We start from the raw sequence: 18,409 nt of genomic DNA on the forward strand, positions 1-18,409 counted from the left end.
TATATATTTAGACTTAATTATAATGTAGCGAGAAAGTATAATGCACCATAAGAGTAGTTAGGAAGAGTTTGGAAAAATATTTTTTTAAATGGTCTAGGCTCAAATGAATGCAAAATGCTTTTATAGGACTACATTATTTATTTATCGTAGGCCTATTTATTATATAATACACATTCTGGGATAAATGTAACATTATTGTTATTAAGTAAATTGTTTAATAATCAGGCCTTCATAGAATATTAATATTATTGTTATTATTGTTGTATAATTTTTGCTGTTTTTGTTGTTTCTTTTCATTGTTTATTTGAACACCCATTCAAAAAATGACAGAACGGTGATTATGAGAAAAGAGATCTCACACACACACACACACACACACACACACACACACACACACACACACACACACACACACACACACACACAACACACACACACACACACACACACACACACACACACACACACACACACACACACACACACACACACAAGACCCAGAGAAGGAACCAATGCACTGATCGCTTGCCCGGGGCATAGGAGGGGCTTGGTTGTTAAGCAGCCTGCCAATCATCCCGTCAGCTCCACTAGAGAGAGTCCTGCGGGGAGAGAGAGAGGCTTCACTGGGCGCTCAAGTGCCAAACTCATAACTACCATTGGAGCTTACTGCGCTGACGGGGAGTGGGACTGTCTGTCTGACTGACTACTCGTGATTTGTAATTTAGACATCCTTATCTTTCTGGCAAACTGGGAATTCCTCATATTTTCCTTTCCTCCCTTGTGACACGGAATTTACTGCGCCTTTCTCTCCGGACATGTCTTTCTCGCAGCTGGGGTACCCCCAGTTTCTAAGTGGCTCCCAGGAGGTTTATGGGGGCGACCGGGCCGGCTCTGGCCGGGATGGAGGCACCGATGGAGGCGTGAATCAGGCAGCTACCGCCGCTGCTGTTAGCTCGATGCTGGGGATGTATGGTAACCCGTGGGCGGCTCAGAACTACAGCGCGTTTCTCCCCTACAGCGGTGCCGACCTCGCCCTCATATCGCAAATGGTAGGAGAGACGGTTTCTTGGAACGTAGAATTGGAACTTTGTTCGAGTGGTTGTTTCTCAAATGTTGATTGAATGTGCAGGCCAGTTAAATACATGCAAGTGGATTGCCTTTAAGGATTGGAAAGTTTAATATTCTAATATAATGGGATTGTAATAGGGAAACATTTTTATATTTTGAGCTCTTTTCAACTTACAGTTCTGTCATGTTTTTCGAAACTGAAATGTCTGTTCCTTGAAATAGGGACAAAAAGAGTTCATGGGATTTTCTGATTTATTATTCATGGCACAATACCAAAAGTCTAAATGTGAGTCATTAAAACAATTCGTTTGCATATTTTCATTGGGTAGCTTATTTCGATAATAAGATAAAAGTAATTTTAAATTGCCTCAGAAATATTAAGATTAGATTAAACAAACAATTAGACATGAGAGAGATTGGCTGAATTATACATTATTTTCCATATAAAATACATCTCATAATTAATTAGCAATTTGATAAAATATCAAGTTTAATTTATATACCCATACTGTCAATTATGTAGAATTATTTAGGCTAATATTTAAAGTTTGGGGAATTGATCAAAATAAGACCTATTGTAGGCTATAAGAAATTTGAGATATCGGTGCTTGTATGAAAAAGTCAGAAACAAAATCTCCATAACCTAGACAAAATTACAATAGCCTAATTGTCGTTAATTATTTTAGGAGATAGCCTACACAGTGTGAGATCACACTGCAAGTGTGACATCATTGTTTGTCAGGACTTGTGAGATTCAGTTTCACCTTTCAAGACAAACTCATACTGAGCGAACTGATATGGGGTAGTTTTTCAACGTTACCCTACAGTCATAATACCCAGCATACTGTAAACTTATTTTGCGTTGGAAAGTCAATCAAGGCCAACAAATTGGATAAAAACAAATAGGCCTAGAACTATTACATTTTTGAAGAGACAAACATTACATATAATTCTCCCACTATTTCTGTCCCCCAGAACTCCCAGTACGATCTGAAGGACAGTCCCGGAGTTCACCCGGGAGGTCTGGCTGTCCACACCGGCGCGGGGTTCTACCCGTATGGCCAGTATGGCTACGGCGACCCGAACCGAGCCAAGGCCGCCACCAGGGAGACCACCAGCACTCTGAAGGCCTGGCTGCAGGAGCACCAGAAGAACCCATATCCCACCAAGGGAGAGAAGATCATGCTGGCCATCATCACCAAGATGACACTTACACAGGTATATAGGGATAAAGGTTTCTACTGCTATGGGGGATAAAATAGGTTTAGGCCATGAGTATTTCTACTAGGCCTACATGATTTGACCGGGAAAACTCCGGGCCCTGTATGCGTACTTTAAATATGTCTGCCAGTCTGTGTGTTTTGCCTGTGCTGTTCTCATGTCTGCCAGTTTAATATATACTAATTTGATTAATGACTAACCTAATTATGAATATTTTTAATAAAGGATCAACAAAGTATATGAATTAATTCCTTCGTCCGCCCAGGTGTCCACGTGGTTCGCCAACGCGCGCAGGCGTCTGAAGAAGGAGAACAAGGTGACGTGGGGCCGCAGCGCGGAGGACCGGGATGGACGGATCTTCAGTAGTGACAATGAGGACGAGCCTGAGAAACAGGAGAGCGAGGATGAAGAGGACGAGGAGATCGATTTAGAGAGTATCGACATTGATAAGGTCGAGGAAAACCGTGGAGATCAGAGGGAAGGGGAGGGAGAGGGGAAGCTGGCATCGGATTCGAGTAGCTTGGAGAGCCAGAGGAAGCTGTCTGTGGAAGCCCTCAGAGGCATGGAGGGTCCTATTTCTCTCATCAAGGCGCCTGTTGGTGCTTGTAAAAACGCAGTGGATCTTTCCCCAAATGGACCGGGGTGCCAGAGGCCCCCACAGAACAAACCCAAAATCTGGTCTCTGGCAGAGACAGCCACAAGCCCCGACAGTTCCCATAAACCTTCCCCGGCTGCCTCAGCTCCTCACGCGGCCACGTCTCCCTCCCACCACCCGGCCCTACTCCCGGGTCATGGAATATACACTTGCCAGATAGGGAAGCAGCTCCACAACTGGGCCAACGCAGCGTTCCTCAGTGCCAACTCTCTTCTGGGCGTCAGGTCGCTTCTCGGCACGGCAAACCCAGCTGGACACCACATGCCTCTCCATGGCGCACTGAAGCGTCAGGACGCAAGGGCGACGCAGGCTTCAGGGGCATCCGAGGACGAGAGTGGAGATGAGTCGTCGGAGAGCTTCAGTCCAAAGCGAGATGGTATGTATTGTAGTGTAGCCTAGGCCTGCATATGTTTATGATTATGATTAGAGGCTATTTTTCATCTGCTTGGAAATTAATAACAGTCTCATGAATTCGGCCCAGTGTTCTTCTTCAGTTGTACAAATAACAATTTCCACATATGGCACACTATTTTGATCTAACACTCGTTTTAATTCATGTTGTGTATTATGATATTTCTGAAAACTAACATTTGGCTATATAAATCAGCTATAGCCTAATATCGCCTAGAGCCTAATAAACCATACATTCATCTCGAAGCGGTCACAGGCCTACAACAACACACAAATACTGTGGAGTGGCTAACAGGTGTGCTATCTCGATTTATTTGCTAAGTGCTCTGCCATATATGACAATGACTTTAAATGAAATCCTAAGTTGAAGAACATTGGGTGACCGTGGCACTCCAAAATGTTTTTTTTTCATTTTTTAAATACAAAAAGATGTCACCTCATTTCACCGTTTTATTTTCGGCTGGGCAATCTAGCGTGTTTCGGCAGTTATGCCTACATCAAAGCATCACTGAAATACTATTGCATTAAAAACAGGCTTAACCTAATTCAAAATAGGTCTACTAAGGATATTGATTATTTTACTGATTTGCCTTATTGTTTATTTGTTTACAGATGACGTGAATATTCGCAGGTCTGGCTCGCCGAAGTCTCCCTTCCAGCTGATCACCGACAGGTAAGATATTTCAAACCTCATCGTGACATTATGTCAAGTGTCATCTATATTATAATCATCCGGTAGGCCTAAATTAACCTTTTAACCCGCCGTTAAAGGCCGTTTCACCTGACGGAATGGCTTGTCACAGCTCGAGCTCATAAATCATCTGAAGAGATCTAATCGGTCTAGTTTAACGGCTTTTAACGCCTCACTAGACACTGTTTAATACGGCCAACAGGGGTGGAACGGGTGCCATTGACTTATCATCGTTCACGCAATTTAAATAATCTACCCTAAATTTATTCACGCCTTGCCAGTGAATACACATATGTTGAGGGAGGATATGAAATAGGCCTGATAGCAATATCGTTATAGGAAATGAATTATTCAATGTCACACTCATTTAAATTTTCTGACGTTTGTATTTTCTTTTCTCTTCATCAAAAGATCTCACCACGGAACCGCGCAGCGCGCTCTCTCGACCATTTCCACAATATGAAGAGTGAAGAGTTATCATCGGAGAATAATCTGGAATAATTATTTAACGAAGAACAATTTATCGAATAGTCTACTATTTTTGAGAGTGAAACTTAAGATTCAACTCGTCAGATTTTAAAACAGTAGGCCTATATGATGCGAGACAAGATTCATAGCCTATAGGCCTGTTTTTGATCACACACATGTTCCGTATTGCCATTTATACTGGCAATGTTTGTCTTTGCTGTGTATGTTTGTTTTCTGTTTTATTTTCTATGAAAAAGTTATCGACATGTAAATAATTTGTTTAAAGGATATATTTTTGAGAAATAAACTTAATCGTGGTCATAGACTTTGATTTATTTTTATATTCTTCATCCAGTAGCCTACGCCCCAGTCTTATCAAATATATAGTTTTCCATGTTGCATGATTTATAACGTTGATGATGATGATAAACCATAGCCAATGTTACATCATTGGGGCTGCAGGTAGTTTAGCGTTTGAGAGCGTTGGGCCAGTAACTAAAAGGGTGCTGCTTCGAATACCCGGGCCGATTTGGCGAAAAATCTGTTGATGTGCCCCGAGCAAAGGTACTTAACTCGAATTGCTCCTGGATAAGAGCATCTGCTAAATGACAAACATGTAAATAATTGAAAATGTGTGCAGCATTTGGCCAATAACCCAATGTAACCGAAGCTCTTCAATTGGCTTTGTCATTCAGGTGAGGGATTATGTGAAAAAACGAGACAGCTAGGTAAACACTCACCATATGTAAATTTCACATATGAAGTGTTTCAAAAACCTTTGAAATTAATGTAGCAACATGTAAAGTGTTCCAAAAACACATGATTTTCTATGTGAAATTTTACATGAAATCGTGTGATTTTTCCACATGTGAAATCATGTGTTTTTTCTGTAAGAGTCTACAATGACATTATTTCTTCAATGTGACTGCCTTGGTACTTTGGGTGCCAACATGGCGCTCATTCAAATTCTAAATGTGGAACGCAGTTTGCTTAACTGTAGAGGCCTATTTCCCTGGCTCTCCACTCTCCCTCCCACGTTTCATCCCGGATTAGCCTCTTAGAGCCCGGATGATGCAGCCTCTGAAATATGGATCAGAGAAGAGGAAAGGCCATCAGCCAGTATGGGGGCTGGGTGTGTGTGTGTGTGTGTGTGTGTGTGTGTGTGTGTGTGTGTGTGTGTGTGTGTGTGTGTGTGTGTGTGTGTGTGTGTGTGTGTGTGTGTGTGTGTGTGTGTGTGTGTGTGTGTGTGTGTGTGTGTGTGTGGGGGGTCACTCATGAAGCCATCGTGACCTCCACAAGCCCAGCAGGGTCTCAACAGCTTAGAGAGAGAGAGAGAGAGAGAGAGAGAGAGAGAGAACAGGGTCTGGGGGAGAGAAGGATAAAGGGAAGAAAAGGAGAGATGGGGGGGGGGGGGGGGCATTTTTATCTCAATATCAAATTCTTTATGGGTAACAACTAGGTACCTTACTGTGATTGTTTTCAATTAAAATGGTCAAAAAGAAACAAAAATAGCTTCTTAGCAAAGAACAATTTCTCAAGCAAGAATCTTGCTAGGACTGTCTGGCAGTAGTCTGGGAGGGGAAAAATAAAAACTAGCTGTTATAGGCAGAGAGGTTTGGAACTCTCTTATTGGTCTATTAACTAATTTACCGGCTGATGATGTCCCACCAAAAAAAGCTAACATTTCAGCTCTTACACTAAAAGGGCATTATCATCATTTTCTCAATTTCACAGTATTATTCCATTCTCATAGTGTGGAAATATATATAAAACACAGGCAAATCACATTTTGACTGCACTGGGCCTTTAAAGGGAAGGCCAATACATGCCAAGGACATGAATGCCTACACAGCACATATTTGGGATGTGAGAAAGTCATGGTTGATTTATGCCATGTCACTGGTGTGTCACTGATGAAATAAGGGACAGCCTGAACACATTTGGAGATACAGAGCAGCAGCAGATCTCCATGTGTTATGCACTGGGCTAAACGCCACAACATTCTTACTGTCTTACTGTATTGATGATATACATATCTGATGTAGCCTGACACATTTCATGATCCTAATCAAATGAGATCCAGGAGAATTGCACTTTTTGAATTTCATATATTGCATTGATTATCACTCTTGAGCTGATGCTTATTGACTGTGCATCGGGGAGAACAACGGCCTTTAACTGTGACCGTATTCACAATATAGCATGGTCTCTGAATTGTACTTTACTGCTTAAATATGTCGTGAGTAAAGGGTTTATATTGGTACAAAAATGGAATAATCAATTTATTTAAAAAACTGTCTAATATGTATCTAGAACTACAAGTACTGCATCTACAAACACATGCACTATAGCAGGGGTACTCAAGTACTATTTGAGAAGGTCCGGTTACACAAATTTCCTAGGTGGCAAAGGCCCGGATGGATAATGTCATTTATTGGCGTAGTAACAAACCCTCACCTTGCAACCCATGCGACCCCAAACTGTCCACAACCCTCTTGTTGGCGGAGAGAACATTTTGCATTTTTAAAGCTATTTTCCCACAATTCTACACATTTTGCATTGGGCAGAGATTTTTTTTTCTGTTTTAATGCTCATGTCCTGCAATTCTACGCATTCTTCCAATTCTTATGTGTGTTTATATGATACCAGAGGTCGAAGCCTGACCGAGTAAAATAAATAAATAAAATAAACTACATGTACTGAATCTACAACTAAATGTACTATATTATCTAGAACTACATGTACTATAGTATCTCACAACTATATAGCTACTTATAGTATCTAGAACTTACATGCTTACTGCATCTTACAACTACATGTACTATAGTAATCTAGAACTACGTGTACTATAGTATCTAGAACTACATGTACAATAGTATCTAGAACTACGTGTACTATAAGTATCTAGAACTACATGTACAATAGTATCTACACTACATGTACTATAGTATCTAGAACTACGTGTTACTATTAATATCTAGAACTACATGTACTATAGTTCCTAGAACTACATGTACTGCATCTACAACTACATGTACTATATCTACAACTACAATGTACTATAATATCTACAACTACATGTACTGAATCTACAACTAAATGCTACTATTTATCTAGAACTACATGTACTATAGTATCTAGAACTACATGTACTATAGTATCTACAACTATATGTACTATAGTTTCTAGAAACTACATGTACTGCATTACAACTACATGTACTATAGTATCTAGAACTACGTGTACTATAGTATCTAGAGAACTACATGTACTATAGTTCCTAGAACTTACATGTACTGCATCTACAACTACATGTACTATAGTATCTACAACTACATGTACTATTAAGATCTAGAACTAATGTACTATAGTATCTACAACTACATGTACTGCATCTAACAACTACATTACTATAGTATTAGAACTACATGTACTATAGTACTCTTACAACTATATGTACTATAGTATCTAGAAACTACATGTACTACTAGTATCTGACACATGTACTATAGTATCTGAGAACTACATGTTACCATAGTATCTAGAACTACATGTACTATAGTATCTAGAGACTACATGTACCATCGTATCTAGAACTACATGTACTATAGTAGTATGCAACTGGCTCTTGTTTTCACAACCATAATGTATGAACAATATTCTGTTCTATTTCACACACGCACGCACGCACACACACACACACACACACCACACACACACACACACAAACACCACACACACACACACACACACACACAACACACCACACACCACACACACACACACACACACACACACACACCACACACCACACACACACACACACACACACAACACTGGTCTTTTATCAGAGGGCAATATTCAGGGATGGGCAGCTGGAGTTGACTTATGTGGTTTTAGTGGAATGTCAGCAAGGCACTGAGTCTGTACAATGGCTGTGGTGACACTGAATTTAAACTCTGCTCTAATTTAACCTGATCATAAACTGCTTATAAACTATTATAACGTAGGTAGTTCATAATGAAACAAATGTTTAGTAATGATATTATATGTTCAGTTAATGAAGACCATCAGGCCACCAGGTGTCTTGTTAATCATATTTTTTCTCATCTGACCTGCCTGGTTAAAGGATATAAACGTTAAAGAAAAGAAATAGAAGATATTAAATGGTGAATGATGAAAGGATGTCATATACTGTATGACTAAACTATTAACGTCAAACAGGGAGGGAAACGATCGTTCCACTTCCTTGGAAAAACAAACCTCTTTAATTTAGCGTAAATATGGAATGTGTAATGATATATATTATACTGGGTTAAATTGACTGTTTGTTATGTGCTATCAGCTACTGCACCTTGGCAGGTGTGCTGTCAGTCAAAGACAGAGGTCTGTGTGTGTGTAGGGAAGTCTGGATTTGGTGAAATGACACCTCAAACACAGTGGGAAATGAAAGGATGGAGGGTGAAGGATTGAGTATGGAGGGAAGGAGGAATAGAGGGATAGAGGAATGGATGGATGAATGTCATGGATCTTTCAACCTTACCATAGCCAGACACATCAGAGTGTGGTGGAAATGCTCAGCTAATGGTTTTTAGATTGATATTCAATACTATTGCAATGTGTAGTATTTCTATTCACTCCCAACAAGCATATTGTTTACCTTTATTTAACCAGGTAGGTCAATAAACAACAGCGTCTTATTCTCAAATTGTAATCAGCTAAGGGGAGTCTTCTTGTTATTTTGATAATACCTGAATAACCATTCTAAGATTATTTTGTATGATGTTTATGTTTTTGTGTGGACACTGAAAAGTGTCTGGCCGGGATTCAATCCGATCATGGGTTTTCAACAATGCGGCTTTTAGGTCATTTCCAATTGAGCCCACATATGTAGCATTTACCGTGAATGCAGTCTCTGAAAACGCAGAAATATTGCCTTTGAAAGCATCATTGTCGACAATCCACGATTGGTTTGAATCCCATCTTATATTTAATTATTGACCAGAATGATAATGTGAGAGGCAACAGAAGAGCCTAATAAATCAGTGCTAACTGCTAAGTATGAATAAATCCGTGTTAACTGGTATTTATAAATAAATCAATGCTAACTGGTAAGTATTAATAAATCAGTGCTAACTGCTAAGTATGAATAAATCAGTGTTAACTGGTAACTATAAATAAATCTATGCTAACTGGTAAGTATTAATAAATCAGTGTTAACTGCTAAGTATGAATAAATCAGTGTTAACTGGTAATTATAAATAAATCAATGCTAACTGATAAGTATTAATAAATCAGTGTTAACTGCTAAGTATGAATAAATCAGTGTTAACTGGTAATTATAAATAAATCAATGCTAACTGGTAAGTATTAATAAATGAGTGTTAACTGCTAAGTATTAATAAATGAGTGTTAACTGGTAATTAATAATAAATCAGTTCTAACTGGTAAGTATTAATACATCAGTGCTAACTGGTAAGTATTAATAAATCGGTTCTAACTGGTAAGTATTAATAAATCAGTGCTAACTGGTAAGTTATATAATAAATCAGTTGTTAACTGAGTAAGTATTAATACATCAGTGCCTAACTGCTAAGTATTAATAAATCAGTGTTAACTGCTAATGAATTAATAGTTCTAACTGGTAAAGTATTAATAAATCAGCTGCTATATGGTTAAGTATTAATAAATCAGTGTTAACTGCCTAAGTTATGAATAATCAGTTCTAACTGGTAAGTATTAATAAATCAGTTCTAAACTGGTAAGTATTAATAAATCAGTGTTATCTGCTAAGTATGAATAAATCAGTGCTAACTGTAATTATAAATAAATCAATGCTAACTGGTAAGTATTAATAAATCAGTGTTAACTTGTAATTATAAATAAAACAATGCTAACTGGTGAGATTATAATAAATCAGTGTTAACTGCTAAGATATGAATAAATCAGTGCTAACTGCTAAGTATTAATAAATCAGCGTTAACTTGTAATTATAAATAATCAATCGCTAACTGGTAAGTATTAATAATCAGTGTTTAATGCTAAGTATGAATTTTAAATCAGTGTTAACTAGGTAAGTATTTAATAAATCAGTGCTAACTGTATAGTATTACAAATCAGTGCTAACTGGTAAGTATAATAAAATCAGTGCTAACTGGTAAGTATTACAAATCAGTGCTAACTGGTAAGTATTAATAAATAACAGTGCTAACTTGGTAAGTATGAATATAAATCAGTGTTAACTGTAATTATAAGTAAATCAATGCTAACTGGTAATTAAAATAAATCATGGTAACTGCTAAGTATATAATAAATCACGTGCTAACTGCTAAGTGACTGCAATAAATCAGACTGTTAACTGCGTAAGTCATTACATTAAAATCAGGCTCAACTGGTAAGTGTTAATAAATCAGTGCTTAAACTGGTAAGTATGAATAAATCAAGTGCTAACTGGTAAGTATTAAATAAATACAGTGCTAACTGAGTAAGTATTAATAAATCAGTGCTAACTGCGTAAGTGTGATAAATCAGTGCTAACTGCAAGTATAATAATCAGTTGCTAACTGCTAAGTATTAATAAATCAGCGTTAACTTGTAATTATAAATAATACAATGCTAACTGGTAATTGAATAAATCATGTATGCTAACTATTATATCAGTGTTAACTGCTAATATTAATAAATCAGTGCTAACTTGGTAGTATTAACAAATCAGTGCTAACTGGTAAGTATTAATAAATCAGTGCTAACTGGTAAGTATTAATGAATCAGTATGTAACTGCATTAAGTATGAATAAATCAGTGTTAACTGGTAATTATAAGTAAATCAATGCTAACTGTAATTAAAATAAATCAATGCTAACTGTAATTAAAAATAAATCAATGCTAACTGCTAAGTATTAATAAATCAGTGTTAACTGCTAAGTATGAATAAATCAGTGTTAACTGGTAAGTATTAATAAATCTGTGCTAACTGGTAAGTATAATAAATCAGTGCTAACTGGTAAAGTAGTTAATAAATCAGTGCTAACTGGTAAGTATTAACAAATCAGTGCTAACTGGTAAGTATTAATAAAATCAGTGCTAACTGGTAAGTATTAATAAATCAGTGCTAACTGGTAAGTGTTAATAAATCAGTGCTAACTGGTAAGTGTTAATAAATTCAGTGCTAACTGGTACTATTAACAAATCAGTGCTAACTGGTTAAGTATTAACAACATAATCAGTGCTAACTGGTAGTAGTTTAATAAATCAGTGCTAACTGGTAAGTATTAATAAAATCAGTGCTAACTGGTAAGTATTAATAAATCAGTGCTAACTGGTAAGTGTTAATAAATCAGTGCTAACTGGTAAGTGTTAATAAATCAGTGCTAACTGGTAAAATATTAACAAATCAGTGCTAACTGGTAAGTATTAATAAATCAGTGCTAACTGGTAAGTATTTATAAATCAGTGTTAACTGGTAAGTATAATAAATCAGTGCTAACTGGTAAGTATTAATAAATCAGTGCTAACTGGTAAGTATTAATAAATCAGTGCTAACTCGGTAAGCTATTATGCCACACCTGCACGCCTTAAAAAAAGGTGCTACTAGAACTAAAAGGGTTATTCGATGTCCCCATTGGAGAACCCTTTGAAGAACCATTTTTTGGTTCCAGTCAGAATCCTTTTGGGTTCCATGTAGAACACTTTCCACAGATGGGTTCTATAATGGAATCCAAAAGGGTTCTACCTGAAACAAAAAGGGTTTTTCTATGGGACAGCCGAAGAACCATTTTGGAACCCTTTTGTCTAGCAGTGGCCTAAGTGTTAAAGTTAATACTGTATTCTCTTAGCCTGGAGAATACAGCTCTCACTGCAGCAATCTGACACTTTGTCCATAAAACGCCACATTTGTAAGGTTAAGTTTAGCAATTAATTCTGAAGGGTTAAGTTAAGGGTTATTGTTTGGGATATGCTTGCCCTAGAAAAACCCAAGCCGACTTGATGGTAATAGTGGCTCACTGTTGCCCTAGTGGCCAATTTGAAATAATCGCCCGACATCCTGCTTACCTGAATGATACGTCAAATTCGCGCAGTGGATCTTGAGTGACCTGGCTGAATATTAAGTGTTACCTAGCAGAAGAGAGACGTGGGATAGGAGAGACCACTGTGTGCCAGTGGTGGTATGGATATCTATCCCATCATACCTTGCTTATCTGATGCTCTGGTGAAGGCTTAATCCCTCCCTCCTTCACGCTGGAAGACATCTATATTACTGTCTTATCTCACACACACACACACACACACACACACACACACACACACACACACACACACACACACACACACACACACACACACACACACACGCACACACACACACACACCACACACACACACACTACACACACACACACACACACACACACACACACACACACACACACACACACGCACACAAGAAGAACACACACACACACACACAGAGACACACACACACAGACACAGACACACACACACATCTGAAGGAGTAGATCACTGTGTTTGAGGTGCCAATCTCTGAGGAGCAGCTGTAGCCTTAAGCCAATATGGAGATCCAAAGGAAGTCCCTCACTCTGACCTCCTCGCCCCACACACAGTGCACTGATCCTGGGGAACAAGAGGAGAGGAAGGGGGTGGGATCCATTTAGCTAGTGGAACTTCAAACACTCTTTCTTGTGTTGTGTATATTTAAAAAATATATATGTTTAGGTTTTAATGTAATACACACTGTTATATAATGAAATAGAATATTATGGAGAAATAGCTGGCATTCTAAGCATGCCCTGCTGGGAAATATGATGGTTTAAATAAATATTCAATAGAAAAGACTCATCAGTGGGTCAATGGAGAGACGGTCTCCCTGGGTTGGATTTGCATGGCTTTTAAATGAACACAAATACAGAGAGATATTTATAGAAGTTGGTGTGTGCCAGTAAGCACTCAACCCCAATTATAGTCCCCCCGCACCCACCTCTCACACACACACAAACACGCTAACACACACGCTAACACACAAGCGAACACTCACAGGCACACACACATTTCTGGAGTGAGCACAAACAGCCCTATTGATCTTGTGTTAATAGGCTAGCACCATAGAGAGTGCAGAGAGAGGTGCTTGAGGCTAATAGCTCCATAATTACTCAATTACAAAGAGAAAGCTCTATACACGGATACCAAAAGCTACTTATGACGCTGGTGTTATAAAAACAAACACACACAGGCATGAACAGTGTGTGTGTGTGTGTGTGTGTGTTTGTGTACGCATATGTGTGTATGTGTGTGTGTGTGTATGAGTGTATGTGTGTGTGAGGGGTGAGTGTTAGTGTGTTAATCAGCTAAGATAAGACATCAGTGAGAGGTGAGAAGATGATTGAGAAAGGAAAATTAGCATAAAGTTGGTTCAGATGCAAGCTTATACTGCCATCTACTGGTCAGCATGGGAACATGCACTTTATCCTACTGGACTGATGTACGCATGCCCTGTTTTTCCATGTATTTAAATGGAATGCACTGTCTTGTGTTTGAAATTATTTTAATGTGCTTGTATGTATCGGTCACCTCAAATGAAGTTCCCTCAGGGAAAATGAAATTATTTGAAGTATTAGTCTATTCTGTGTTCAAAGGTAGTGACCCACTTACTCCCACATCATTCACCCTCCCTCCCTCCATTGCCTTGTTCACATTCCTTGTCTGGTCTTCTCCCTGGTGGGTGTAAAGCAGTGGCGGATTTAGGTATAGGCGACATGGGCAGCCGCCCAGGGCGACATCTTACCGGGGGCGGCACAGGGCACCCGCACCCAAAAAATCGGAATGGTGACATTTGTGCGATCGGTTTTCTATCTGTCATTTGCATGTCACGTCAATGATATCATGTCACTGTGTGGGACTGTGGGTCAATTATCCTTGTCGGAGTGGGCGCCATGATTCTAGTTTGTGAGCTAGGCAGGCTACTGCCTGGGAAGGTCTCCCACTCAGAAGTACGAGATGGGGAAGGGGGCGGGGGTAGGTTGACCTCAGGTCTCCCCACTGGAAGCCCGAGGTAGGGGGAGCGGGGGAATCTATCAAATAGTGCAACAACTTTGTACAGTACTAATGCAATTAGTGAAATCAGTCACACTACGAAATGTTACCAAATAAACCACAATTCATTCATAATAATGTGAATATATAGTTTCACAGACATATTGTTGCATTTTTTTCTGGTTTGTGCGAAATCGTTAAAAATAATATAAAACCAATCTGCACATCCCCAAGGGGAATTGGTTTAGTCTTGACTCTTGGTTGACAGTGTTGGTGGATGGGTAATGTATTAAAGCTCGAGTGCCAAATCAACACAAATTTGTTTCTATTCGTCTTCGTTACCTCTTTTTGATATTTATGAGTCTTATTTTTGTATATATTTATATAGTTGTAAATGTTATGATTATTTATTTGTGTTGTTCCAAATGTCTGAATAAAAATTACAGGCCGCGAAGGGGGGCTGAAAGGGGGGGGGGGGGGGGGGGGGGCTGAAGGGGGGGGGGGGGGCTGAAGTGGGGGTTCGCCCAGGGAGCCATACAAGCTGGAACCGCCACTGGGTGTAGGTAATGAACATGAAGATTCCAGTACACATGGCCTCCCAGTGACGGAAAGGAGTGGAAGACAGGTACAGTCACATCCAAAATAATTGGTACCTTTGTTTAAAGATAAGCAGAAAAGACTGTATCAAATAAATAATACAAATACTGAGCTACAATACATGCTCAATAAGTGGGAAAATTATACAATTTTCTACTAGCACAATTTCACAGAGAAAAATTATATCTTTAGTGATAAACCAAAATTAAAGTAATATAAAAAAGATGTCAAAATGATTGCTACCCTGGTTTTCAATACTCCAGCAACCTACCGTTGCGAGGATAACGACACAGCCTTTTTCTATAATGTTTTATGAGATTGGAGAACATGTTGGAATGGATCTTAGACCATTCCTGATTCCTCTATACATAATCTTTCTATATTGTTGATATCCTTTGGTTTGAGCCCTCTTCAATTCAAACCACAGGTTTTCAATGGGGTTCAGGTCCAGAGACTGAGATGGCAATTGCAAAATTTACATTTTAGTCATTTAGCAGATGCTCTTATCCTTATTTTTTGCAGTAGGTATGAGGTTATTTTCTGCATATCCATCTTTCTTTCAATGCCAAATCCACCACTGGTGTGCATGGCCAAAGAGCTCTATTTTAGTCTCATCTGACCATAGCACCCAATTCCAATCCATGTGCCAATGCCGTTTAGTAAACTCTAGGCATTTACATTTGTTGGTTGTTCCCAATAAATTATTTTTTTCTGGCAACCCTTCCAAATAGCCTATTGGCATGGAGGTCGGATCTAAATGGAGATTTGAAGACTTGGTGACCCCAAGATTCAACCAAGTTCTGTAATTCTCCAACTGTGGCCCTTAGACTTTTCTTTGCCTCCTGAACAATTTTCCTCACTCCGTGTGAGGACAAAATACACATGCTTCCTCTACCAGGCAAGTCCACCACTGTTTTTTCAGTTGTTATTTTGTACTCATTGCCTAATTTATGAAAGTCAACAACCACTTGTCTCTTTATTTGTGAGTTTTCCCCATGGTGATGGATGACAAAGGGATTTTACGTGCATGTTACCTCATTTTTATACCCAAGTGAAACAGGAATTATTTGTCGCATACACATATTACATTTCCTTAAAATGAGATTAATTGAAAAACAGAAGAATGCTAATGCAGATTTAATTTTGCTTGTTTCATTTGATTTATAATAATCTTAAGGGTGCCAATCATTTTGACACCTATCTTTTCTCTGAGCAACAATATAAAAATATAGTAAAACCATATATATTTCCTATTTACAATATAGCTTATTATAAATCTTTCTTTTTTTTGCTAATCTATATCAATAGTGCCAATAATTTTGGAGGTGACCGTAGCAGTTACTGGAGAGACTGGAGTTCAGTATTTGGCCAGCAGAGGGCGTCCAAGGCTCAGTTATGTTATTGGACAGAGTCCTTCAACCTCTGCTGGAGGCTATAGGAATTCTGGTATATATTTATTAGTGCATGCACACCATAGCAAACCGCAACAAAACGTTGTGCAGTGGAAAACGATTTGCATCGAAAACAAGAGTTTCTATTAAAAACACATTCAGGTAGGTCCCTCTACTTTTCGCCCAGTTCGCTTCTGTTTGGTTCCTAGTGAATACACCCCTGCTGTGCTTGGTTGTTTTATGCCATAGAGAAAGGGCTGTTGTTATGAAGTATTCAACACCCTGTGATCTCTTTGAAAAGACCATAACCTCCAAAGAGAGAGTGGTGGTGGGGGATTATAATGGAGAGCAGTGTAGACTGTAGTCCCCCACAGTATCTGGAAAACACATCCATAGCATTGAGTAGCATGATCAGGGCATGTGGGGCAAAAAATGCTTTAATTTTGGCATTAATATGTGTCACATATCAATTCGCAAATAATGTAACAAAAACCAAAAAAATATATAATTGAGTTATTAAAGCCACATACAAACCTGGTCTCTTTTTTGTTTTCTTGAGTAAGGCAGCTCCAAAATGCAGATATTTCAGCCTAGCTCAGTGCTTTCTGTGGTGGAGGGGCAAGCCAGCAGAAAATACGGAGCGTTGCGCCGTGATTGGATCAGTGTTCTGTCACTCATGGGGACACTACATCACCGCCAAGTCCAAGGGTAGAGCTAGGCCCTCTAGCCCCTTGGGTGCTGCCATAGAGTTACATTAGAAGTGCCCACCCAAGAAGGCTCAAGGTCATTGGCCACAGATAAAATAATGTCAAATCACGTTATATCTACAGTAGCTTTGATTGGACTGATCATGTCAACATCATACTTTCAAAATCTTAGCTAGCAGTCATCACCATGAATCAAGTCGACAATCTACTGGCAAATCCTTTTCAATCCTTGTCATATGAAGATAAATTATAGATAAAACGTATCATTGCTCATCGGCCATAAACATTACACAACAAGTTCGAAATCGCAAGTTCAACAATGAGTGATTTGGAAGGAATCAGTGGCTAACTGCAAGCATTACAAAGCAATCATTAGCCTGTTATTCAGTGGAGTGGCTGTGTGGTTCCAAATCTGGGATCATGAGTCTCTTTTCCTAGTTTAAAATGATAAACATTCAACATTGGCCATGCTGTCAATGAAGCATGATTTGTGCCGCGCTCAAAACAACTGCTTACTTGGAACTGCAAAATGTAACTTTAGTGAGTTCAAGACAACTGGGAACTCGGGAACAACTAGCACCGACTGGGAAAATATGTTTTGAACTTTCATCCAACTCGGAATTGTAAATTGGGAACTCTTTCTAGAGCCACGACCTGAAGATCACTGACATCATGACCTTTTTTTCTTAGAGTTCCCAGTTGTCTTGAAAACACCATAAATCCAGAGAATGACAGACTTTGATGACACAGTCTGATGACAAAATTTACCCACGAAGGACCGCCGTGCCACCTTCCTGTTCAAGTGAGCACAGCACAACAAGGTGAGTCCAAACTTGTCTTGTATGCTGCTACATAAATGATGTAATATGCCAGGGAGATATGTATACTGTAGCTAAGAAAGTAATACTAAGTGTATGTTATGTAGTATGCTGTTAGTGTCACACCCTGATCAGTTTCACCTGTCCTTGTGATTGTCTCCACCCTCTCCAGGTGTCACTGATTTTCCCCAGTGTATTTATCCCTGTGTTTCCTGTCTCTCTGTGCCAGTTCGTCTTGTATGTTTCCAAGTCAACCAGCGGTTTCCTCGTTCTCCTGCTTTTTGCATTCTCCTTTTTCTAGTCCTCCTGGTTTTGACCCTTGCCTGTTTCTGGAC

The 18,409-nt window shown here is 39.0% G+C and overlaps 1 protein-coding gene across 1 annotated transcript; it reads left to right on the plus strand.

Annotated features, from left to right (window-relative positions):
• Positions 1–606: 606 nt before the first annotated feature.
• LOC111955457 (iroquois-class homeodomain protein irx-1-like) lies at positions 607–4,839 on the plus strand. The gene is made up of 5 exons (XM_023975688.2): positions 607–1,049; positions 2,044–2,286; positions 2,555–3,320; positions 3,968–4,028; positions 4,458–4,839. Exons 1-5 carry the CDS (start codon positions 816–818, stop codon positions 4,507–4,509), a joined length of 1,356 nt encoding a protein of 451 aa, XP_023831456.1. The 5' UTR covers positions 607–815; the 3' UTR covers positions 4,510–4,839.
• Positions 4,840–18,409: the final 13,570 nt, after the last annotated feature.

The sequence above is a fragment of the Salvelinus sp. IW2-2015 genome, linkage group LG31 (assembly GCF_002910315.2).
Source record: "Salvelinus sp. IW2-2015 linkage group LG31, ASM291031v2, whole genome shotgun sequence".
Lineage (NCBI taxonomy): Eukaryota > Metazoa > Chordata > Actinopteri > Salmoniformes > Salmonidae > Salvelinus > Salvelinus sp. IW2-2015.

What these genes read in the sequence shown, in the direction of transcription:
- LOC111955457 (XM_023975688.2), top strand. Translation starts at nt 816, where the DNA reads ATGTCTTTCTCGCAGCTGGGGTACCCCCAGTTTCTAAGTGGCTCCCAG. An exon ending in CTTCAGTCCAAAGCGAGATG is followed by an intron (nt 3,321 to 3,967) that starts GTATGTATTGTA and finishes ATTTGTTTACAG; the next exon opens with ATGACGTGAATATTCGCAGG. An exon ending in TTCCAGCTGATCACCGACAG is followed by an intron (nt 4,029 to 4,457) that starts GTAAGATATTTC and finishes CTTCATCAAAAG; the next exon opens with ATCTCACCACGGAACCGCGC.